The sequence below is a fragment of the Armigeres subalbatus genome, chromosome 3 (assembly GCF_024139115.2).
Source record: "Armigeres subalbatus isolate Guangzhou_Male chromosome 3, GZ_Asu_2, whole genome shotgun sequence".
NCBI classification, from domain to species: Eukaryota; Metazoa; Arthropoda; class Insecta; order Diptera; family Culicidae; genus Armigeres; species Armigeres subalbatus.
The window spans coordinates 40,437,376-40,464,082 of record NC_085141.1 but is presented as its reverse complement, the minus strand read 5'-3'; the positions used below and the strand labels follow the sequence as shown (position 1 = coordinate 40,464,082).

The window sequence follows — 26,707 nt, the reverse complement described above, 5'->3', positions numbered from 1 at the left end:
AGCGCAAGCCGAGCTTACTCTGGGTGCAAGCAAATTATGTGCTCTTTACCCCCGCGCCGTTCCGAGCGTTACTCCCTCATTTCGAAAAAGTATTGCTGCCACCCTCTAGTTCCGATGTTCACCCCTTCGATGACGGAGTACTGCCACATCAACAACAGCCAGCCAGCAACTATACGTGCGCGGAGAGTGCGATTCTGTCAAGACTGTCAACCTCGGGCAATCAGGCGGCGGTGGCGTCTGCGTCTCCGTTTCTTCCGTTCGTGAGTGGGTGGAAAAAGGGCACGCTTCAGTGTTGTCACACCATTCATAAATAATAATCCGGCCGTAATTATTTTAAAGACTGTTATAAATCGAATATTAATGAGTATCGATTGCCCCGCAGCGAACCCCGGCGAAACACCGTTTTCGCTGCCAATGCTATGCTGTTGTTGCTGGGGCGGCTGATTTGTTTTTCCAGCTGTGCCGCGCGCAACATGTTTGCGTTTAGTCCGTCAGGCAGTTCGCTTGGGCAAATTGACAGTTTGACAGAGAAGCGAAAATGTGCGTTTTTACGCAGCGTCGTCCTCGTTGCCGTTGTTGGCTTTTGCACAGTCCGGTGTCAGGCGCAAAATGGAAATCAGTTCCCGTCGTTTGCGGCCGAACCGGGCACAACTAGGTCAAATTATAATGAATATATCAAATTAATAGCTTGCCCCACTCGCTTCCCCCATTAATCGAAATGTGGTGTAATGTCGCCGTTCCGTCGCAAGAAGCGGAACCAGGGAGCGGCGATCACAAAGGAATGAAAGGGGACCATCACCCGTAAGGTTTTTTTTAGTTCGTTTCTAATACGACGTGACTAAACTAAACGGATGAATTAGTTTAAAATCAATTTGATTAAAATAAGCAGCATGCGACCACAGCCATGGCACTACTAAACCTGCGGTATTGGGATCGATTCCCGGTCCAGTCACATGGGTTATCAGATTGGAAATTTTCTCGAGATTGCTGGGCATGACACACAATATTTAAACTCATGATTTTGGTTGCCATTGAAACCTCTCATCTTAGTTAATTACCTCAATTAGAACACAAGTTTGAGCGCGACTATAATAAAATTGTCACACGCAATAAGCCTGCAAAAAGCCTAAAAATAGTAGAAGAAGCAAGCAACATAATTATTCATGAAAATCAACTTGCAATCGGATATTTTTTTTTTCTTCACGGTTGATATTGGTATTTTTTAGGGATTTCGACTTCTAATCAGGATTTTCGACTTTCAATCACATGGAAATGTTGATGATATCAAGTCATCCGGATCGAAACAATGATTTGAAATTATCAACATTTTCATGTGACTGAAAGCCAAAAATCATGAATACTATTGCTAAACTAGTCGACCCGGCAGACGTTGTCCTGCATAGTAGGCGAAAAAGCGAGTTGTGAACTTTTTTTTGCGAAATCCCCATACGAATCTTTGTTTTAGTTATTCATAATTTACTCGACCTTATTCGTGATTTTCGCTTAAGGAAATATCATATAAGCCCGTCGGAAACGATAACCATCATACCTACTGAAGGAATGAAGAAAATCTATCGAGCCGTTTTCGAGTTATGCAGATACGAATACAGACCATTTCATTTTTATTATATAGAAGAAGATAAAAGCAGAAAATATTTGACAATTTGACAAAAAGTTGCTGGACATCCAGTAAAGTAATATACATTGAAACAAGTAGCGACAAGCATCAAATGTTTTTTCGATGTGACTACTGAAGGCATTTCCAGGGCTGACAATAGTCATTCTCGTCGCATGAAGAAAGCGAAAAAAATAGTCTTCGTCATAACATTGAACGACGCAACACCTATTCGTTTTCTTCGCGCCGCATGCGTACCATGACGATAGTCGCGCAGCCAAAAGTTATGACGATTTTCGTCGTCACTTCTTCACACAATTGATTGCACGTCATTATAGACGGACTGGTTAAAAACATAATAGCGTCTCAAATAAACAAATAGTAGGAACTTTGGTAACATAAATGTATCGATAACAACCATAACGCTTTCATACGTTGCTTCAAATTCATTATTACAAAGGATTAGTAAAAATCTTCGCATGGCAGCTGCCGCTTGAAGAATAACGGTATAAAGTCTTCGTTCTTCGATGTCGTCATGACGATTTGGTTACACGACGAAAGCTAACGTCGTGCGCATCATTGACGATGTGTAGAGTACCAATGAAGACACTGCAACTCGTCGCTACTGTGGCATTTCGTGCTATGACGATGACTATTGTCAGCCCTGGGCATTTCACAATCTACCACATATTCGGTCTAATCGAATACTCCCCTACCCAAGTAGGAATGAACATGGTCTTTTTTGCTGCACAGAATCAGGCTACAGCAATTAACTTGCCCCCCTAAGCATGATTGCGTAATATGATACAATTTTTTTTTTTCGGGGCTTACCCGCTATTCCAGTGGAGAATTAAAGACAAAGTATAGTTGGGCTCAGGAAATGATCACAAATTGAAAAACATATGCTTCCATAGCTGTGCCAAACCTTAGAATCCATTTATACTGATAAATGAAAAAATGTGAAATTCGAGCAAATTGGACCAAACGAGCGCAATACAAATGAGAATGAGCATAGATTGTAACTCCGTGATAGACCTGAAGAATCAAAATTACAAAGAAAACCAACAGACGGGGCCGAAGAGTTTCTGTCCATCCTCAATGTACCCAGACCGAGAGTTGAAATTATGTAGAAGTTAATAACAACGACGCAGTACAGATCTGGATTTACCTTGGTGAGTGATACGATCTATGCAAACCATAAGATATATGGACACGTATGCACAATTAGATGTGAACTGAAAAATTATTATCGAGCAAAAAGTTTGAAGCTTATGAAGCCGAGTTTATAGAAGTATTCAAACCTCCCACGTTCACGCTTCAAATTTTATTTATTGAAACTCCCTTTTGTCATAAGACGAGTTTCTACTATCCTATTTAACTCAACCAGTTTATAAAGTGGTGAAATTAAATGGGATAATGCAAACTCGTCTTATGATATGTGAATAGATTATACTAAAAGCTCAAAATATTTTTTTATTCTTAAAACTGCTTTGCTTGATTGAGAATTTAAAATAACAATCAAATTCTCAAAAGTAGGCTTATTAAATGAAATTCAATTTCCAATAACTTGAAGCACTTCCCGCCACCTGCAAAAGCATTGCCTATGGAAAGTTTCAGAAGATAGATGAATATAGATGAAGATAGATTGAATTGGCATTTAAACTATTCTGCCACCTCAGTAAAGCAAATTAGGATGAAATCCACCGGGCTTAGTATTAAATATTGTTATTTCTGTCCATAAGGAAGCTTGCCAGAAGGAAGGTTGCGCGATTAATCGTCACCAAAATTGCCGTCCGCTCGCTTTCAAATGCAATTCCGTATCCTAACGGAATTATCAAATCTGTACTTTTTCCTGTGTTGAACTTAGTTTATAATTAAAAAAAAAAACACAATAATAAAGTAATAAAAAAATCTGTACTTTCGCCTCTGATTCTATCATGAAAATGTACGTTTGAAAGATGATATTAGCATTTCCATACAATTATAAAATGCGTTTAATGTTTCGCAGAAGTAACACACTTACTTTATTTATTGACTTGTAATATACATACATATTAAACAATGATGAGATCATTCATCGTATAGAATATCTTTCGTATATCCTTCAAGGATGCAGAAAAAAAATTACAGGTCTTCGGAGAACACAACACACTCTTACAACCTTTCATGTCCACACTCAGCACTATAATATCTATAGTCCGCCATGTTTATGTCGAATCCTCAGCATCTGCAAATTTACAAACCACGAACCATCCAAATATCGGCTGACGCATGAAATGAAAATGACGAAAAAACGCAGCCAAACTAGTGCACAGCCCAATTTGGTCTTTTTCGGACCAAATGAGCATTTGTAGTTTTCGACCTCATCCACTGGTGACTGGCTGATTGGGAAAAGTCGAAAGTAATTTGGTCACAAAGTAGGATGGGCATTCGTCGCCTTGAAAGACTAAAGACAGTAACACCATCTGTGACAAGAGGTCGTACAGTAGAAGTAGTAAACGCTAGTGGCGCTGTAGTCAATACATTTTTTTTGCCAAATTATGCTTCAACAAGCTTCAATTGGCCATAATTTATGCACCATGTTGTAGTGCATGTTTTGTTTCATCACCACTTGTAGTACCGGTACTTTGGCTGCCAGTAACCTACATGTTAGTCATGCGAACAGTAACGACATTACTGCCGTTCTACGCATGCTTGTACCAAATTCAAAAACCGACAAATGAGAAAATGGCATTTGAAATTAAATCCTAATTTTCATTGCTGACGTATAACCTGTATGAAATATAAGATTATTACATCACAGAACCGTTCAGAAGACTTAATTTCAATAAAATCATTCTTATTTTTCGTCCACAAATAGAATTTGCGACAACGATCATGAAAATAGTTTGGCGGGACAGTTATGCCAAGAAATAGTGGTTTTGTTTTGTGGTTTCTAGTAGAAACTTTCTACGCATATCAACCCCGTTCAGTGCATGATTTCTTGAATGACTACTGCGATTGACATATATTTTTTTTGTTTATTAAAGAGGACTTAAACCACTAGGTTCATTCGCCTCTCAAAGAAGAAGGAAAATCAAATCTTATCGTATAGATTACATGGCTTCAAAAATTTCAATTTTTTTCTTCTTCGGTTCTGTTGTTGCCTAATGCTATTTGAACATCGCTGTTGATGTCTAATTCATCCCTGATATTATCATATTTGATACAATTTACTAAAATGTGTTCTATAGAGTTTTCAGTATGGCAAGTGTCACATCTGTTCGAAATAGTTTTGTTGAAGAGGTGTTCTTTGGTTAATCTGGTATGGCCTATTCTACAACGTGTTAATGTTCGTTGTTCGCGACGGTCTTCTCTATCTCTCCATTTTTCGACCGTGGTTTTGCACCGTTTCAAGAATGTTGGACGATGAGAGTTCCAAGAGTTTTGAAATATATCTTGGAAAAGGTGATGAATCCAACAGACGATATCAGATGAAGGTAGCTCGTATTGCGTTGTCAGAGATGTTCTTCCTCGGTCAGCGGCTTGATCGGCTAGCTCGTTTCCTAGTATTCCTGAGTGTCCCGGGATCCATCAGAACACTATATCCTTACTCATTGCTTTCTGCTCTACTGCCTGTATGAACGGGTGCTTGGATTTGCCTTTCTCCAATGCGGAGATACAGCTGACCGAATCGGAGAGGATAACGGTGGGGGCCTCGCTTGCCGAACATACAGCCCTATGCAATGCAGCTGCTTTCGCTGAAAACACGATGCATTGGAATGGTAGATTTTCCTCGATTGTGAAGTGTTTTCCTACGACTCCTAGACCGACCAAGTTGTTGCATTTGGATCCATCTGTGTATAGTTTTTCGTGTTTCTCATATTTGGTTTGAAGATGATGCTGAACAATTATTTTTGCTTCGGCGGGGATCTGTCCTTGTTTTGAATTTATGATGTATGGTCCAGTCGATTTTCATACTTTGGTTGAACCATGATCGCCTGGCTACACGATGGAGTTTGGCTATACTGGGCATTTCATGACCTGTTTCATCACAGTTGATCGCGGCATTGAAGAGGTGTTGATGGCGAGAAATTGATTTCTCTTCGATACGGCAGTATCTTCGGATAAGCAGTTCGGACATGCGTAGTTTAAGTGGAAGTTCTCCTGCTTCTACTACTAAGCTGTCTATGGGAGATGACTGTAGTGCTCCTGATGTACTCCTTATGATTTTGTTAAATGTGGTCTGAAATGCGTTGCATAGTTCAAGACCAAACAATTCGATTCCGTAGAATAGTTTAGATAGACAAGTAGCTTCGGCTATCTGCCATAATGTTCTTCTATTAGCTTTTGGTGCTATGGCCTTAAGGTACTGTATGCGATTTTTAAGGGTATCCTTGGTTTTTGCTCCGTGTGCAGTGAAGTCTCCGCGTCGATTTATCCAGACGCCGAGAATTCGAGCGATATTAACTTCTGGAATACGTTCATTATTGATTTCGATACTTAGGCGGGAATCACGCCATCTATGTCTGCGTTTTTTACAGACATGCAGGATGCAAGATTTTGATGCAGACAGTGAAAAGTGAACACTTTTTGCCCATGATTCTACGGCGCTTACACCTTCTTTTAGAGCTCGGCGAACTCTAGGAAGGTGTTTCGATGTTGCTACGAGGATAATGTCGTCTGCGTAAACTAGTGCTCGTATATTGCTTGGTATAGCTTCAAAGATATGGTTAATAGCCAGCAAAAACAGGGTTACCGCGAGCACTGATCCTTGGTTTTTTTTTTTTCTTTATTAAGGTGTTTTTTTAATCTACAGACTAAGTTCAACACCGTAACTGATCCTTGGGGGACACCGCTTTCTTGAACCCTTTCAGTTGACACTGCTCCCCCGTAACATACTTGAAATCGGCGATTTTCTAGAAAATCAGAGATGCAGTTGCGCATGCGATGTCCGATGTTAAGGTTTTGTAACTGATTCAAAATATTGGGTCGCCAAGTCTGGTCGTATGCTTTTTTTAATATCAAGGATAGCGAATTCAACATGGTTCCCGGACTGCTCTGCATCATTCAGTATTTTCTTGAGTTCGGAAAAATACGATGAGGTACCGCGACCCGCTCTAAAAGCATGTTGTTGGGGGTTCAGAATTCCATTTTCTTCTAGGTAAGTCATTAATCGATGGTTGACCATGCGTTCATATATTTTCCCTATACAGCTGAGAAGTGTTATCGGACGATAACCATCTACATTCTGATGAGAAAAATTATTTTGAGCTTTTTAGTGGAATGTCTTCACTTGTCATAAGACCAGTTAATACAATCCCATTGAATTCCACCACTTAATTGTATCTTGACAGATACGTATTTCGACCTCAACAGTAAGGCCGTCTTCAGTGTCTCGTACTTGACTCGACTTGTCGACTAAGTCGAGTCAAGTACGAGACACTGAAGACGGCCTTACTTTTGAGGTCGAAATACGTATCTGTCAAGATACAATTAAGTGGTGGAATTCAATGGAATTGTATAAACTCGTCTTATGACAGGGGGCATCTACATTCTGTTGGATTCCTCCGGCTTTAGGTATGGGGACCACTAATCCTTGTTTCCAACGGTCGGGGAATTTGCCTGACGACCATACTTTATTATAGCTTTGGAGCATCGCCAATTTGCCAGCTAGTGGAAGACGTCGAATCATATGATATCCAATGTTATCGTTACCTGTTGAATACCCCTTTGCGATGTCTATGGCGCGAAAGAATTCTTCGATGGTAAAGTCGCCGTTCAGGTAAGATGATTCTGCATTAGGTGTGGTTTGTTCTATTCATTTCATTTATTTAGTTAACATCTAAACAGATAACACTGAATCAACAATTTGACGCCACAATGCACGGTTCGAGGCCGCATCTCTCCATCCTCGGATACGCCCCACGCTCGCCAAGTCGTTCTGCACCTGGTCTGCCCATCTCGCTCGCTGCGCTCCACGCCGTCTCGTACCTGCCGGATCGGAAGCGAACACCATCTTTGCAGGGTTGCTGTCCGGCATTCTTGCAACATGTCCTGCCCATCGTACCCTTCCGGCTTTAGCTACCTTCTGGATACTGGGTTCGCCGTAGAGTTGGGCGAGCTCATGGTTCATTCTTCGCCGCCACACACCGTCTTCTTGCACACCGCCAAAGATGGTCCTAAGCACCCGTCTCTCGAATACTCTGAGTGCTTGCAAGTCCTCCTCGAGCATTGTCCATGTTTCATGTCCGTAGAGGACAACCGGTCTTATAAGCGTCTTGTACATGACACATTTGGTGCGGTGGCGAATCTTTTTCGACCGCAGTTTCTTCTGGAGCCCGTAGTAGGCCCGACTTTCACAGATGATGCGCCTTCGTATTTCACGACTAACGTTGTTGTCAGCCGTTAGCAAGGATCCGAGGTAGACGAATTCCTCAACCACCTCGAAGGTATCCCCGTCTATCGTAACACTGCTTCCCAGGCGGGCCCTGTCGCGCTCGGTTCCGCCCACAAGCATGTACTTTGTCTTTGACGCATTCACCACCAGTCCAACTTTTGTTGCTTCACGTTTCAGGCGGGTGTACAGTTCTGCCACCTTTGCAAATGTTCGGCCGACAATGTCCATGTCATCCGCGAAGCAAATAAATTGACTGGATCTGTTGAAAATCGTACCCCGGCTGTTACACCCGGCTCTCCGCATGACACCTTCTAGCGCAATGTTGAACAACAGGCACGAAAGTCCATCACCTTGTCTTAGTCCCCGGCGCGATTCGAACGAACTGGAGTGTTCGCCCGAAATCTTCACACAGTTTTGCACACCATCCACCGTTGCTTTGATCAGGCTGGTAAGCTTCGCAGGGAAGCTGTTCTCGTCCATAATTTTCCATAGCTCTACGCGGTCTATACTGTCGTATGCCGCCTTGAAATCAACGAACAGATGGTGCGTTGGGACCTGGTATTCACGGCATTTTTGAAGGATTTGCCGTACAGTAAAGATCTGGTCCGTTGTCGAGCGGCCGTCAACGAAGCCGGCTTGATAACTTCCTACGAACTCGTTCACTAATGGTGACAGACGACGGAAGATGATCTGGGATATCACTTTGTAGGCGGCATTAAGGATGGTGATCGCTCGAAAGTTCTCACACTCCAGTTTGTCGCCTTTCTTGTAGATGGAGCATATAACCCCTTCCTTCCACTCCTCCGGTAGCTGTTCGGTTTCCCAGATTCTGACTATCAGTTTGTGCAGGCAAGTGGCCAGCTTTTCCGGGCCCATCTTGATGAGCTCAGCTCCGATACCATCCTTACCAGCTGCTTTATTGGTCTTTAGCTGTTGAATGGCATCCTTAACTTCCCTCAAGGTGGGGGCTGGTTGGCTTCCATCGTCCGCTGAACTGACGTTGTCATCTCCTCCGCTGCCTTGACTTTCACTGCCTGTACTCTCAGCGCCATTCAGATGTTCCTCGTAGTGCTGCTTCCACCTTTCGATCCCCACACGTTCGTCCGTCAAGATGCTCCCATCCTTATCCCGGCACATTTCGGCTCGCGGCACGAAGCCTTTGCGGGATGCGTTGAGCTTCTGATAGAACTTGCGTGTATCTTGAGAACGGCACAGCTGTTCCATCTCCTCGCACTCCGCTTCTTCCAGGCGGCGTTTCTTCTCCTGAAAAAGGCGGGTCTGCTGTCTCCGCTTCCGTCTATAACGTTCCACGTTCTGCCGGGTACCTTGCTGCAGCGCGACCGCCCGCGCTGCGTCCTTTTCCTCCAGAATCTGTCTGCACTCTTCGTCGAACCAATCGTTCCGTCGACTTCGACCCATATACCCGACGTTGTTCTCCGCTGCGTCGTTAATGGCTGCTTTGACTGTATTCCAGCAGTCCTCAAGAGGGCCCCATCGAGCTCACCCTCTTCCGGCAACGCTGCCTCGAGATGCTGCGCGTATGCAGTGGCGACATCAGGTTGCTTCAGTCGCTCTAGGTCGTACCGCGGCGGTCGTCGGTACCGAACATTGTTGATGACGGATAGTTTTGGGCGCAGTTTAACCATCACCAGATAGTGGTCAGAGTCGATGTTAGCGCCACGATATGTCCTGACGTCGATAATGTCGGAGAAGTGCCGTCCATCAATCAGAACGTGGTCGATTTGTGATTCTGTCTGCAGTGGCGATCTCCAGGTGTACCGATACGGGAGGCCGTGTTGGAAACAGGTGCTGCGAATGGCCATATTCTTGGAGGCGGCGAAATCAATTAGTCGTAGGCCGTTTTCGTTCGTCAGCCGGTGAGCGCTGAACTTTCCAATAGTCGGTCTAAACTCCTCCTCTTGGCCAACCTGAGCGTTCAAATCTCCTATGATGATTTTGACGTCGTGGCTTGGGCAGCTGTCGTACTCACGTTCCAGCTGCGCGTAGAATGCGTCCTTATCATCATCAGTGCTTCCGGAGTGTGGGCTATGGACGTTGATTATGCTGAAGTTGAAGAACCGGCCTTTGATCCTCAACCTGCACATTCTCTCGTTGATCGGCCACCACCCGATCACGCGCCTTTGCATGTCGCCCATCACTATGAAAGCTGTTCCCAGCCCAAATCAACTTTCAATCGGATATTTTATTTTTTTTCTTCATGGATGTTATTGGTATTTTTTAGGGATTTCGACTTGTAATCAGGATTTTCGACTTTCAATCACATGGAAATGTTGATAATTTCAAGTCATCCGGATCGAAACAATGATTTGAAATTATCAACATTTTCACGTGACTGAAAGCCAAAAATCATGAATATTATTGCTAAATAAAAGCAGAAAATATTTGACAATTTGACAAAAAGTTGCTGGACATCCAGTAAAGTAATATACATTGAAACAAGTGGAGACAAGCATCAAATGTATTTTCGATGTGACTATTGAAATCATTTCACAATCTACCACATGTTCGGTCTAATCGAATACTCCCCTACCCAAGTCGGAATAAACATGGTCTTTTTGCTGCACTGAATTAGGCTACAGCAATTAACTTGCCCCCCTGAGCATGAATGCGTAATATGATACATTTTTTTCGGGACTTCCCCGATATTCCAGTGGAGGATTAAAGACAAAGTATAGTTGGGCCCAGCAAATTGTCGTTAGGCTTGATAATTGTCCTCTAAATGCACATCCGCTGATCTTTAAATCGACGATCATGAACCAAACTGCCGAATGTCATTATTCCATAGCTTTTTCAGCAGGCTAAAATAAAGTAAATTTGATAAATTGTGCCAAACCTTAGAATCCATTTGGACTGATAAATGAAGAAAATTGTGAAATTCGAGCTAATTGGACCAAACGAGCACAATGCTAATGAGCATGAGCATAGATTGTAACTCCGTGATAGACCTGAAGAATCAAAATTACAAAGAAAACTAACAGATGGAGCCGAAGAGTTGCTGTCCATCCTCAATGTACCCAGACCGAGAGTTGAAATTAAGTAGAAGTTAATAACAACGACGCAGTACAGATCTGGATTTACCTTGGTGAGTGAAACGATCTATGCAAACCATAAGATATATGGACACGTATGCACAATTAGATGCGAATTGAAAAATTATTATCGAGCAAAAAGCTTGAAGCTTATGAAGCCGAGTTCATAGAAGTTTCTTACCCCATTCCCGGCCTAACATGCGTACGACTGCATTATTTAATTGATATTTATGACAGGAAGCAACTATTCCTGAATTTTGTGGGCTGTATAATACTGCATTGGGGTTCACTTCTGCTTAAAAAATAGCTATTCGTGCTAAATATCGTTCAAAAAAGCTTTTATTTGATTTAAATTAACGAGGTGCAGCACTCATTTCAGTCATAGCGATTCCCATTTCGGCATACAAAAAACCAGTTCCCGGCCTAAGCAAAATTTCACTCAATCTCTCAACATTTTACTCTTATTCTCTCTCGGGACGGTAGAAAATGCGACGTAAACAAAAATATGCACGTTCCACGACAACAAGATGCCAGATGGTATTATTCATAATCATTTTTATTTGGTTGAGAAGATAAATTTACTCATCCAAATTTCTTCCAAATACTTAGAAACAATATTTTTTTCACCTTTTAAAATCGAGAGAATTATAAATAACATGATAGCGTCAACGCATTAGACAATTTTCCTATTAACGATGAAAGATCATTTTCATAATCCTGGCCTTTTCTTTTTCTATTTATTTATTTATTTTATTGTTACCTCCATCTGACTTATAGTCTTAATGAAGTTTACTAACAGCTATTCACACATGTCTACAAAATAGTCACAGAAACTTACAAAACAGTCAATTACTATAAAAAAATCTACATTCATATTCTACAGCATCTGTTGTTTTCCGCGCGACTTCACATTCGCAGCCTTAACTGGTTAGCAAATATAGAAGCTCCCTCATCAAACTCGAAAAACCTAAATGCATCGTTGAAACGCGAAGCCATAAACCTTATTGGATCATGCTGACCATAACGGTCATTGCTAGTGAAACACCTAACTTTTGGAGCTTGTGTAGTAGGACGTCATGATTTACCCGATGGCAGCATGGTGCGGCTAGAAGTTCTTGGACCGAGGTGAATTTTTGTTCGGTTTGAGAATACATTTTACATTTGAATAGCGCAATCAACAGAACAACATGAAAGCTTTTGATTGCAGTACTCAACTTAATTCATAAAAAAAAATGTTACTTAGGTCCTTTTGAAAAGTTAAGCGAGAAATCATTAGTTTTCTGTGCAGTGAGCCGGGAAGCGAGTCCATAGGCCCAAGTCGTGATTTACCCAATTCAAACTTCCCGCGTTCACGCTTCAAATTTTATTTACTGAAAAACAACACAAAACAAAACACAACACAATAATAAAGTAATAATAAAAAATCGGTGAAAAGATTCTTTCTGATTTATCTGCGGGAATTCCTTCGATTCCGGGCAAAATTATAAAATACCTATACATTTAATAAACAAGGCCTTTGTTCCTTATGACGAATAAACGAGTCTACGAGTCTACAAGCAAACAAGCTAGTTCGGTTTTGTATTTCCTTGGTGTGATTTGTGGAAAGTCCGTCGTGGGATCAAAAGTGAAGTTGGCCAAGTTTTTACACTAAGTTCTTTCGAAAATTTCTTCAAAAATTTTGCCAGAAATGTCTTTGTAAACTCTTTTCGCTATTCCCTCGGAGAGTCCTTTCTGAAACCCTTCGAAGATTTTTCAGCAATTTCTTAGGAAATTGTTTTAGGTTTTTTTCGGAAACTATTTCATTGCTTAATAAATTTCCAAATGAAATCCTGAAAGAATATTTTATGGGTTTACCTGTGGTTATACTAAAGGAATTTCCCAACGAGAGCCTTGATGGTTTTTGAAAAAATGCCTATATGAGTTTCCGCAGAATTTCTTACAGGGATTTACAAAGGAATTTCTAATGAAACGTCAAACAAATCGTTGTTTCCTCCGGAAATCTCTTCAGGAACTCCACCAAGAACTTTTTTTTTTGTCATATTTAACCAACTTTTAGGGAAAATATTAAATTTGGTAGTTCATCGTGCCCCAGTCTTACTCAGCCAGACCTCATTTTAGTTATGTTGATCATCTATTGAGATTTGTGCATACAAGAACGCGAGGTGGGGAGTAAACTGTCCATTGTGGTTGTCATTAGTGGACTCCGCTCAAACATTGTCCAATTGTATATGTAACTCAAAGAATAGTAGTTAGATTTTTTATTAATTTAGATAGGGGAAAAGACGGCTTTGGCAGGTTTTGTTCTATTATTGGCAGGGGGGTTTTTGGCCGATCAAATTTTATGAAATTTGGCCACAATATTATTTGATATGCAAAGAATGTTTAAGCCAAATTTGAGCATAATCAGTCATAACAATAACCCTGACAATAATAGAACAAAACCTGCCAAAGCCGTCATTCCCCTTATATTAAGAAGTAAATCGACTGGAGTTTATCAAAATCCTGAATTAGGAAAACTTTTGGAAAAAAATATAAATAAATTAGTCCTATGATACCGAAGTCTAATTCTCAATATTGCTCAAGGGTTACGACAAGTGAAGCAGGATTCGTTGTTAAATTTCTGATTCATCAAAATCAGAGAATAAGAAAATAGTTTTAATTTAAATAACATTTTGAGATCAGGTAATTATTAGTGTCGCTGGTAATTAACTATGTAATGTTCTGTTTGATGATCAATAGAATTGACAATTTTAATCCACTGAAGTCGATTTTTATACGAGCGATTCGTACCGTGCCAATCAAAACCGCGTGAATTCAAAAATCCACGTTAAAATAAAAGCCAACGGCGCGCCGCCGGGGCGAAAGTGACCACTACGCCGTCGCCGCCGATTATATGACCGGCGCACAGGTCTAGAATTGTAGTATACATTCATATTAAACAATAATGAGATCATTCATCGTATAGAATATCCTTCGTATATTCTTCATGGATCCAGAAAAAAAAATTACGGATGTTCTGAGAACACAACACACTCTTACAACCTTTCATGTCCACACTTAACACTATAATATTTATTCTAGAAATATTTGAAAAGGGCGTAACAGCCAAAATTTATTCCTTCTGATTCTTCGTCTACATATAAAGCTATATATGTGGACAAAGAATCAAAAGGAATAAATTTTGGTTGTTGTTTACGCCATTTTCAAAAGTTGGTCTAGTATTAAAGTCCGCCATGTTTATGTCGAATCCTCAGCATCTGCAAATTTACAAACCACGAACCATCCAAATATCGGCTGATGCCTGAAATGAAAATGACGACAAAACGCAACCAAACTGGAGCACAGCACACTTTGGTCTTTTTCGGACCAAATGAGCATGTCTCGATTAACTTTTCAAAAGGACCTAAGTAACATTTTTTGCATGAATTAATTTAAATAGCGCAATCAACAGAAAAACATGAAAGCTTTTGATTGCAGTACTCAAATTAATTCATGAAAAAAATGTTACTTAGGTCCTTTTGAAAAGTTAAGCGAGATTTGTAGTTTTCGACCTCATCCACTGGTGACCAGGAGGGTGAAACGCCTGTCATCCGCGGTACAATGGCACTCTACCCAACATCATTTTTGGTACTTTTGTTTATGGTACCCAGTTTCTGGGTAGTATACTCGAATACAGCGCTCATTTTGGGTGATTGGATTGTATGCAGTTAGTGCTAATTATCGGCAATTAACTTCTTCTGGAGAAAACTTGCAATTAGTTGAGGTACATCGAGCCTTTTATGTTTGTATGGCTTCTTTATGTCGAAAAATAGCTCGTCGATACTTCCGAAGTTTTGTTATCACGAGTTAGGCCGTTACAAATATTTAATTGACTTTTTGTCCTACTGGTCTCCGGGTCAAGGGGGGGGGGGGGGGGTAATAAAAAATAAATATTAAAATGAAAAAAATAAAAATAAACTCCTCGGATTTGTTAAAGAATGTTTTGAAAATCCTCAAAATTATCCGAATTTAATTTTGTTGCCCCCTCAAAATATTATTTTTTGGCAAAAAACCGAGGGGGGAGACAAAATAGATTTTAAATATTTGTATCGGCCTTAAACGAAATTAAAACAAAAACATTCTACGCCATATTGAATGAATGGTGGGTAGGCGTATTAGCCTTCTCTTCAGTCCCCTGCTGGTGACTGGTTGATTGAGAAAAGTCCAAAGTAATTTTGTCACAAAGTAGGATGGGCATTCGTTGCCTTAAAATACTAAAGTCAATAACACCATATTCGACAAGAGGCCGTACAGTAGAAGCATAAGTAGTAAACGCTAGTGGCGCTGTAGTCAATACATTTTTTTTGTCAAATTATGCTTCAACAAGCTTCAGTTGGCCATAATTTATGCATCATGTTATAGTGCATGTTTTGTTTCATCACCAACATCGGTTTGACACTTGTAGTACCGGTACTTTGGCTGCCAGATCGAAGTAACCTACATGTTAGTCATGCGAACAGTAACGACATTAGCAATCCTATACTTTTGAATCAACTGGTCGTCGACCAAGAAAACATGATTTCAAACAGTATAGGTACCCGGGCGTCCTCTAAGCGTTTCTCACAATTTATTTATGGATCTAGGGATGCTCATTTCTTTCCATTTCGTACTGTCATACAGAATGTAGGAAATTTCGATTTACCAATTTCAAACTTCAAAACTTCATAACAAAAATCAATCCCTAGACATAGACCACTTGCATATAATACACAGTTCAAATTAGATTAATGTAGATGTTATAGGTTCTCCAAATTATTCTGAAGATCAGATTAATTGGTATATCAGGTTAACTACACTTGGTATCTAATTAAAAGCAACCCCGCATATTCTTAAAAGTATCTAAAGACATTATACCTACCGTTCCCTTGAAAACACCGGAGGCTTGAAAACTACCGGAGGCTTGAAAAACACTCTTAGGGACATACAGATATCGCAGTAAATAAGATTATTGTAGTAAATTATAATGTTAACTCATATGAACGTTCAATCATGCAAACATGTAAATTACTTCAGCACCGTTAGAGCGAGGAACTCCTACTTGGAGACCAAACATTCTCGGAATTTTCTCAACCAATCAACTAACGTCAGTCACCAGTCGATTTTAGAGCTCGAGAACTACAAATGCAGCACATGAGCATTGCGGATACAAACTTACTTTAGACCAATAAATTTGTATTCGCAATGCTCATGTGCGGGAAGCCCTTGGGATTTCTTCGGAATGTAAACGGCACTTCGAAATTTTCATCGGATTTTCGCAGTCCTCCGGATTTTCTTCGGGAGATTCTTTTGAATGTACACAAGATATTCTCCAGATCTTCAACGTATATTTTTTCGGATTGTCCACTGGAAATTCTTTGAAATTTCCACGGAAAATACTTCGGATTCTTTACGGAAATTTATTCAGAATTTCCACCGGGAATCCTTCGCATTTTCAGAGCAAGAATTCTGCTCTGGTATGTTCACGGGAAATTGTTAGGAATTTTGAAAAAAAAAACTTAAGAATTTCAAAGGGAATAAAACGGAATTCTATACACAAAAGTACAATTTCGTATGTAAATTTTGTTTTTTTATTCTGTATCTTTAAAAAATTAACTTTTTATAGAATGCCTGGAGACCCATAGTGTATGATTCAGTTCGACGAACCGAGGTGATGTCTGTATGTGTGTGTACGAATTTTGTAGACACACTTGTTGAAACTTAGCATTACCAGATTTACTCGCAACATGTGACGGAGAATGCGAACACATTGTTTGCTATTGAAAATTGGCCCGATCGGACATTGCATTTCGGAATTATTGAAAAATCATAGCAATGCGATCTATATCCCTAAAGTACTTTTTTGACCTTTCTTATGTGACTTTTTCAAAACATTTTACGATGCACGAGAAAGCCATCATCGCCGCTAGGTGGATTAATCTGGGCTTTTTTTTTTATTTTATTATATGGGTTTTTTAAATACATACTTAGGTTCAACTCTCAAAAAACGGGCTTGGTGGTCATATGGCTACCACTTCTGCCTCATACGTAGGAGGTCGTGAGTTCAAACGTAGGCCCGTTCCATTCCATCTGCTTTGTATATTTTTATATACCTACAAATTTGACAAACTAGCAGGTTAGAATTCGAAATAAAAGAAAAAGCATCCAGTTAAAACAGCGGTTCTCAACCTTTTTCTTGCGAGGTACCCCCCACTCGAAAAAAGGCTTCCAATCCTCTTGAAAAAATAACTCCGAACCCTTTGAAGGAAAGCTCCAGCTTTTGAATCCCTTAAAAGTAGGTTTCCGCGCCTCTTGATTAAAGGCTTCTGAGCCTCTTGTAGATAGGCTTCCGAGCCTCCTGAATGCGGTTTTGAAGCTACTTAATAGGAGGCTTCTAAGCCTCTTGAAAGAAGAATTCCGAACCTCTTGAAGCGAGGTTTCCGAGCCTCTTGAAAACAGGCTTCCGAGCCTCTTTAAAGGAGGCTCTCGAGCCTCTTGAAAGGAGGCAACCTAACCACTTGAAAGGAGGCTTAAAAACCTCATGAAATAAGGCTTCTGAGCCTCTCGAAATCACCCTTCCGAGCACCTTGGAAAAAGGCGTCTGAGCCTGTTCAAAGGAGGCTTCTAAGCCTCTTGAAAGAAGGCTTCTGAGCCTCTTGAAAGAAGGCTTACGAGCCTCTTGAAAGGATCTTGAAAGGAGGCTTTCGAATCTCTTGAAGGGAGGCTTCCGAGCCTCTTAAAAGGAGGCTTCTGAGCCTCTTGAAGGGAGACTTCCGAGCCTCTTGAAAGAAGGCTATTGATTGAGCCTCTAGAAAAGGAAGCTATTGAGCCCTTAGAAAGAATGCTTTTGAGCCTCTAAAAAAGAAGGCTTTTGAGCTTCATGAAAGGAGGCTTCCAAGCCTCTTGAAAAAAGACTTCCGAGCCTCTTGGAAAGAGGTCTTTGAGCCTTTTGAAAGGAGGCTTCCGAGCCTCTTAAAAGGAGCCCCCCGAGCCTCTTGGAAAGAGGCTTTCCAGCCTCTTGAAAGGAGGCTTCTGAGCCTCTTGAAAAGAGGCTTCCGAGCCTCTTGAAAGAATCTTGAAGGGAGGCTTCCGAGTCTCTTGAAGGGAGGCTTCCGAGCCTCTTGAAAGGAGGCTTCCAAGCCTCTTGAAAAAAGGCTTCCGAGCCTCTTGGAAGGAGGCCTTTGAGCCTTTGAAAGGAGACTTCCGAGCCTCTTAAAAGGAGCCTTCCGAGCCTCTTGGAAAGAGGCATTTCAGCCTCTTGAAAGGAGGCTTCTTGGCCTCTTGAAAATAGGCTTCCGAGCCTCTTGAAAGGATCTTGAAAGGAGGCTTCCGAGCCTCCGAGGCTATTGAGCCTCTAGAAAAGGAGGCTTTTGAGCCTTTAAATAGAAGGCTTTTGAGCCTCTAGAAAAGAAGGCTTTTGAGCTTCTTGAAATGATGCTTCCGAGCCTCTCAAAAAAAGGCTTTCGAGCCTCTTTGAAGTAGGGCTTTGACCTTTTTGAAAGGAGGCATCCGAGCCTCTTAAAAAAGAGCCTTCCAAGCCTCTTGAAAGGAGGCTTCTGAGCCTCTTGGAAAGAGGCTTCTGAGCCTCTTGAAAAGAGGCTTCTGAGCCTCTTGAAAGGAGGCTTCTGAGCCTCTTGAAAGGATCTTGAAAGGAGGCTTCCGAGTCTCTTGAAGGGAGGCCACCGAGCCTCTTGAAAGGAGGCTTCTGAGCCTCTCGAAGGAAGAATTCCGAGCCTCTTAAAAGGAGGCTTACGAGCCTCTTGAAAGGACGCCTACGAGCCTCTTGAAAGGAGGCAACCTAACCACTTGAAAGGAGGCTTCTGAAGTGCCCAGGAGGTTTCCGAGCCTCTTGAAAGGAGGCTATCGAGCTGCTTGGATGAAGGCTTCCGAGAAGCGTAGAAGGATGCTTCTAATCCTCTTTGTTGCAAACGAGCTTTAGTGAAAAAAAAAATCATTTTGTTCATTCGACGTTTTGTTCGTTTGATCTTTTGTTCCGCAGCCCTTCATACATTGTGCTGGTTGTGGAAGACAGGATGCAATTGGGATTTATTGATCGCATTGCATATTATGTACAATATAAATTTTTGAAATAAAAAATACAAAATTATCAAAACTTTATCAATGAGAAATGTAATACGTCCGCCATTACGCATTTTTGTCCAAGGTACCCCTGGGGTACCTTTGCTGGCCCCAGGGGTACATGTTCCCCAGGTTGAGAACCGCTGAATTAGAATATACACCACCCTTGCATTACTATCAACTCGTTAACCAAGACGAACCTCTACCATGGAACCAAACACCAAAATTCCAATAAAAATCCCCATGAACGCGTGGCGACTGCAGAGGTGTTTTCGGCTTGCAGTGGGCGAGTGATTGCATCATCAATTTCTTCTCATCCCCAATAGACCGTGAGGACGTGGCCAGCGCCGTTATCGACCATTTAAAAATAATAGAGCTCACGGACTGTGCAGATAGAGGTTGGAGAACTAATCCTATGCTTCCATCCATTGATTCCTTGTGCAATTGTGATTGTTCTGGTCAATCACGGAGTAGCAACTACGAGAGAGATGAGAAGTGGTCTAATAACAGCAGTACAAACGTTGCGCAAAAAAATATTGCTCTCTTAGTTCTACACGTGTTTTCGTCAAACAAGTCTACAAAAGTCACATTTTACAATGCAATTAATTATGAAAACGTTTTTTATCACTTCAAAATAACAAATTTGTACTTTTCAATGCATACGTTTTGCTACACTTCTTTAGAACTAAGCTCAAATTGACATTTGAAAACGATAATTCCGAATGGAACACAATGTTAACTTTTTTGTCCACCTCACGTTTTCAAAAACAAAAATCTCTCGAGTGGGACTCAAATTTCAGAATTAGACATGCTGCAAATAAGCAAACATTAGTTTAATCTCTGGTGAAAGAATTTGGCGTAAAATATGCAAATAACGGCATGGAAAATTGTGAGCTGGAGATAAACATAATCACCTCCTTTGCGTGCAGCGACTTTGTCTTGAACATGTTTTGAAACAACTTTTTGACGTAGGACTATGTCTGTCTTTTCTATATTGGGGCACACTTTAGTTTGATTCCCAAGTTTTTTTAGTTTGATTCTCAAGACGGCTTTTTATGTAGCTTCTACGTGCAGATATGTTTTCCTGAACATACCGCATCATCGCACTCATCACATAACATACTAACTCATGCAATGAAGGACAAAGAAAGCCGTCAATTAATAATTGTAGAAAAGCTAATAAGAACACAAGTTGAAAAGCTAACTAAGTCGCTTTCGAAAAAAAGAATAACTTCCACATCTTAGGAAACTGAACGCTTCGATCCGACCAGCAACCTACCATAAAACAGCAAAACTAATTAAAGTTTTATCTCGACCAAAACCGACACCTGCTGACAATGCTGATGGGCGAAAAAGGTAAATAATCTGGGTGTGACCGATGTCACACCTTTTTTGCTTCCTTCCTCACAGGCTTCTACGAATCGACGTCTACCGTCCGTTGTCGCCTTCGCCGCCGCCCCATCCGATTCCCGTCCATAGTTTGTGAAGCTGTATCGATACAGTTCGAAAAACATCCAACCTAATGCCAACCAGAGTATACCTCATTAATTCAATGGCACGGTCCAAATAAATGGGAAAATGCAATCATATTTACTCGTCCGTCGTCAACAACTATGGCCGCTATCTAATGAAGTGACTCTGAATGCGTTGGAAAAAGTGCGGAAAACAAATGGGGCCGGGCATTTCAATGGTTTGTCTGGCAACACTGAGCACGTGAAGTAATTTGCATCTCGGGCATATTTAAAGTGGAATAGTCTTACCTATTTGAACAAGAGTTTTATCATAAATTATCTATTGATGGAGTGTCACCACGTGTAATACATTCAGCCAAAGTGTCTACTCAGCGTGTCAAACTGATTTAGTCTTAGCACACGAAAGTAAACATCTATTCCATTTATAGTTTATGAGTTCAAAGGATTTGAAGCTCTAAATGCAAAGATTCCAATTGATTTTAAATAAGATTAAAGTCGAGTCGAGTTAAGTACAAGACACTGAAGCCGATCTCACAGTTGAGGTCGAAATACGTATCTGCAAAGAATTAAATGGAAACTACTAAACTCGTCTTAGACGGTTGAAGATTAAAAGCGACGAAGATGAATATCGGTTGCATTTGAGCAACCGGTTAACTCCACTGAAAACTGCACACCAAAATAAACTTCTCTCAACATCGTGGTTTTATTACCAGAACAATTATTTAAAACATGGGTTCCCAAACTGTGGTTCGTGAAAGATAAAACGTGATTCATACTTTCGTTCTTATTGCGTGCCACACATCTATAGTTAAAGTAGGTAATGTCATCCATTCTAGAGAACAACGAACTAACGAAGCCAATGATGTTGAACTTCATTACCAATAAGATTTAAGAACAACCTAATAAAGATTAGAAAATCCATGCTAATCCAAATTCAATCCAAATCCAATTTAAATCCAATCCAAATCCAATCCATATCCAATCCAAATCCAATCCAAATCCAATCCAAATCCAATCCAAATCCAATCCAAATCCAATCCAAATCCAATCCAAATCCAAATCCAATCCAAATCCAAATCCAATCCAAATCCAATCCAATCCAATCCCAATCCAATCCGATCCAAATCCAATCCAAACCAATCCAAACCAATCCAAACCAATCCAAACCAATCCAAACCAATCCAAACCAATCCAAACCAATCCAAACCAATCCAAACCAATCCAAACCAATCCAAACCAATCCAAACCAATCCAAACCAATCCAAACCAATCCAAACCAATCCAAACCAATCCAAACCAATCCAAACCAATCCAAACCAACCAACCAACCGAACCAATCCAAACCAATCCAAACCAATCCAAACCAACCAAACCAATCCAAACCAACCAAACCAATCCAAACCAATCCAAACCAACCAAACCAATCCAAACCAATCCAAACCAACCAAACCAATCCAAACCAATCCAAACCAATCCAAACCAATCCAAACCAATCCAAACCAATCCAAACCAACCAAACCAATCCAAACCAATCCAAACCAACCAAACCAATCCAAACCAATCCAATCCAATCCAAATCCAATCCAAATCCAATCCAAATCCAATCCAAATCCAATCCAAATCCAATCCAAATCCAATCCAAATCCAATCTAAATCCAATCCAAATCCAATCCAATCCAAATCCAATCCAAATCCAATCCAAATCCAATCCAAATCCAATCCAAATCCAATCCAAATCCAATCCAAATCCAATCCAAATCCAATCCAATCCAAATCCAATCCAAATCCAATCCAAAACCAATCTAAATCCAATCTTAATCCAAATCCGTACATTTATTCCAACTTTTAGACTTTTCCAGACGCATCTTGTGATTTTGCAAACCACAAACCATTTTCCATTTCCCGGCGGACTTCGAGACGCGTCTTGAGTTTTCGTAAGCCACAAAACATTTTTCGACGGTCATCGAGATGCGTCTTGTGATTTTACAAACCACAAACCATTTTCCGACGGTCTTCGAGACGCGTCTTGTGATTTTACAAACAACAAGCCTTTCCAACGGTCTTCCAGGCGCGCCTTGTGATTTTGCAAACTATAAACCAGTTTCCAACGGTCTTCGAGACGCGTCTTGTGATTTTACAAACCACAAACCATGTTCCGACGGTCTTCGAGACGCGTATTGTGATTTTACAAACCACAAACCATTTTTCGACGGTCTTCGAGACGCGTCTTGTCATTTTGCAAACCACAAACCATGTTCCGACGGCCTTCGAGACGCGTCTTGTGATTTCGCAATCCAGAAACCATTTTCCGACAGTCTTCGAGACGCGTCTTGTGATTTTCTAAACAACGAGCCTTTCCGACGGTCTTCCAGGCGCGCCTTGTGATTTTGCTAACTAAACTAGGGGGAATGACGGCTTTGGCAGGTTTTGTTCTATTATTGGCAGGGGTTTTTTTTATGACTGACTAGGCTCAAATTTGGCCTAAATATTCTGTGCATATCAAAGAATATTGTGGCCAAATTTCATAAAATTTGGTCGACAAAAACCCCCCTGCCAATAATAGAACAAAATCTGCCAAAGTCGTCTTTCCCCCTATATCACTCTTCACAATTTAACCACTTGAATTCAACTCACCTCATGAAATCAGTGACAGGATCCAAAAAATTGCTCGCTGGATCGCCAACATGTGTGGCTCTGGCCTGGAACGAAGTTATGACAGCGACTCTCCGTGGATACGTGTATGTACACGCCGCGGAGATCTGACCAGAAGAGGCAGAATCATGGCTTGCTGTTCGCCGATTGACACACTGAAGGCGTTTTTACTCAAACCCCAAAACTATTATCTTTGTAAATGCACAAATAGATCGTGAGAACGTGAGAAACTTCTCATAGACAATTTTAAAAAATGTAAAAAAAAGTTGAAGCCAATCAGGTTCTCATTTGCAATTGAAATCTCACAAATAATTGAAAATCTCCGTAGACATTATGTATCAGAATTTTCTATAGAAATAATCCATCATTAAGCTATTCTTAATATGAAAATTGCAATGAAATCAACTAAATGAAACAACTCTTCCAAAGCGCTTTGGGAAAACTCAAAAGTGAAAGAAAAATGCTGTTTGTGACTTTTTAAATGTTCAAGTAAATCACCAGCACAGCTAGGAAGATTAAATAAAATATTAAATATGTTTTGTTTTTCACACGTAGCTATATAATGCTTCTGACAATTAATCTGACACACTGGCAACCCTGCCACCAACCCCCAAGCGCCCGAAATCAGCGTGGGTAGTGATTGTCATTCTCCTGTTAACAACGGGACATCCACCCACCTGTTCACTTCCTCGTGCCAGTCTGGCTCCGTCGAGATGGCAGCCCACTTATCGTTTTCGATCGCAATGGATACCTCACTGAGGCATTGCTTCAATCGGTCCGACGACATGGCCCTAACCGGTGGCAGCAACAGCAGCCCAATCATGCAGAACACCCACTATTCGTCCGCGACTGACACCGAAACAACTCTTTTTCCACCTGATTCTAATCAATGCACAACATGATGATTGCCAACCGCGCGGAGGCGGCGACTGCCCTTCCTGCACAAACACAAACTCCGCGCGCGCGTTCGTTCGGTCGGCTCGACTATGACAGCTAATTAAGCTGTCACTTTTTTGATCCACTACCCACAGCAGCACCTTTGCCTTCTGCTTGACACTTTCTTTATTCTACGCTTCGGAAGCTGAACATTTTCACGACTCCGCATCGCTATCACGAAACACGGATATCCCGGGTGGACGTTTCTTGTAAACGCGAACGTACGGCAAAAGAAAAACAAAATCACTCAATTTTACGCACCCCGAGAAAAGCGAGTCACAGCAGGCGAGTGCAGCCAAGGTTACCAAGACTTCTGGACCAGGGCTCGGGCGCCAATGATACACACACTGGCTAGGTCGGACGGTAGACTGTCGCTCAACTACCCAAATAATCATCTCGCACAGCAAGCTGCAGTGTCCTCGAGGGTTGAGGGAAAGATCTTCTTCCCCCCCAAAGTCCCATCACAATCTCGAGCTAAATGTGTTACCGTACTCGCCGTGCATGGTGGTTGTGATGGACAAAAATAACCCAGAAGCCAATTGTCTTTACCCCGTCGCGCCCCCGACTCCTCGGCCCAGCACTACACGAGAGAAAGCACCATCGCTAAAAATAGTCTGCTCCGTATCCACATATACCTACATGTACTACGTGGCTACAAGTGAATTCCTCGACGGGTGTATGCAAGCATGTGCGAAATTCAAATCGTCATCATCACCATCGCCATCGCCGTTGCAAACCGTGCGGTGGAACATGTTCAGGAAGGGCGGAAGAGCGCCGATTGAACGCCAGGACGAATGAGATGTGACCCACACCTGATGACGATGGGACACCTGTGCAGTGCACTTTATGACACGGAACCGACGGCGACGACAACAATGAAACAGCTGTTGAACAATGCATGCGCGACACCCGAACGGCGAATGTTCGTCTGTTGATGAAATCAATTTCTTTCTAATTGAAGTTCACACCACCTACTTATTGCTATTTACCACATTACATATTACTACTCCTATTTTCGTTATTCTGATCCATTTTAGGTAGGATTATATTTGCCCGAATCATGGATCCCGCATGCATTGGACGTGTCAAAACGTGATCCAAAACTAATGCCAATGGCTTTACGTCCCTTCCGAGGAAGCATGTAATTCGAGATGCCTCGCCTCAAAAAAAAAAATCCCAAGAAGGACGCCTGACAAAGGCATACCTGACAAGGGCATACCCGGGGAACGGGCGAACGTGACAACTGTTGTCCTTAGAGGAAAACTCTTTCCTCAAAGTCACGAATCCATTTCGCGTGCGTCTCAACTGATTCGATTGTTTGCGACCGTCACGAGACATTTGACGGTCGTCGCACCGCGCCTCCAATCCGGCGATCCGTCATCCGTCGATCGGCCCAGTTACAGTCGCCCTACCCATTCCGTCACGAAAAGTCTTCATGATAATGTCATTCGGCGGAGAAGGCACCCGCACTCGCGCCATCAACACTCCCGGAAGTCGATGTTTTATTCATGGCTTCCCGCAGCCACCCCGCCGCCGACGCCAGTCAGTAACGCGAACAATACAGCCAGGGAGGAGTGCCAAGGAGAGGGAAAGCGCCGAATCCGGCTACAACGATATAACACCAATCAATATTCTGTCTGGCGTAGGAGTGAAAGGTTTTCGTTTCCATGTGCTCCTGATTTCGCAGCATGCCATGGATTTACACAAAAATTATGCAAAGGATTGTTTTGAAATGTATTTGCTCGTGAATAAAATATTCGAACTTTTGAAAACATACAAAATTATTCTTGAAGGCCATTAAGTGCTGTTGAGAAATGTGACAAAGGACGATTGACTAAGGGCCCATTCACAAATTACATAACGCTTTTGGGGGTGGGAGGGTGTCTGTCCGAGCGTTACGGCCCATACAAATTTCAGAACCATTCCATACAAAAAACGTTACGAGAGGGTGGGTGGGGGTTAAAAATGGTCAATTTTAGCGTTATGTAATTTGTGAATGAACCCTAATCGACTCGCAGAATATGTGACCTAAAATTTAGAAAACAATCTCTAATTCGATCTTGATTTTATTAAATTTAATTCGATTTTATGAACTTCTACCTTTTATAATCGAGGGCCAATTTTTGCGTTACGTTATTAATGGATCTACCCAAATGACCGTCAATGCCGTGTGTTTTTCATTAAAGTCCTCCGAATTTCATTTCCGAATGGAATCCCGACCGAATTCCGGATTTATTCCCGACCGGATACCAGATGGAATCCCGATTGGGACCAGAATCCGGAAGAAATCCCGACCAGAATCTAGATGAAACCCCGAACGAATTTCCAAACAAAACCGAATGGATACCAGATAGAAATCTAAACGAATTCCGGATGGTATCCCGAGCGGATTCCGGATGGAACCCTGAAGAGATTTCGAATGGAACTCTTACCGGATTCCGGATGGAATCCTGGAATGATTCCGGATGAAATACTAACATGATTCCGGATGGTATAATGACCAGCTTCC

At 41.5% G+C, this 26,707-nt stretch overlaps 2 protein-coding genes across 10 annotated transcripts in view; one reads left to right on the top strand and one right to left on the bottom strand.

The window, feature by feature from the left end:
• Nucleotides 1-26,707, bottom strand: part of LOC134224947 (G protein-activated inward rectifier potassium channel 3-like) — a 494,447-nt gene that overhangs the window by 185,912 nt on the left and 281,828 nt on the right. Inside the window, exon 1 of one of the 7 annotated variants that reach the window (XM_062704611.1) lies at nucleotides 23,940-24,569. The exons of the other annotated variants lie outside the window; for them this stretch is intronic. Coding sequence (XP_062560595.1) covers nucleotides 23,940-24,085 — 146 coding nt within the window. The 5' untranslated portion in view covers nucleotides 24,086-24,569. Of the gene's footprint in view, nucleotides 1-23,939; nucleotides 24,570-26,707 lie in introns of those variants that run through there. 7 annotated transcript variants of the gene reach the window in all.
• Nucleotides 1-26,707, top strand: part of LOC134224949 (serine/threonine-protein phosphatase 2B catalytic subunit 3-like) — a 194,118-nt gene that overhangs the window by 78,761 nt on the left and 88,650 nt on the right. The window lies entirely within an intron of this gene.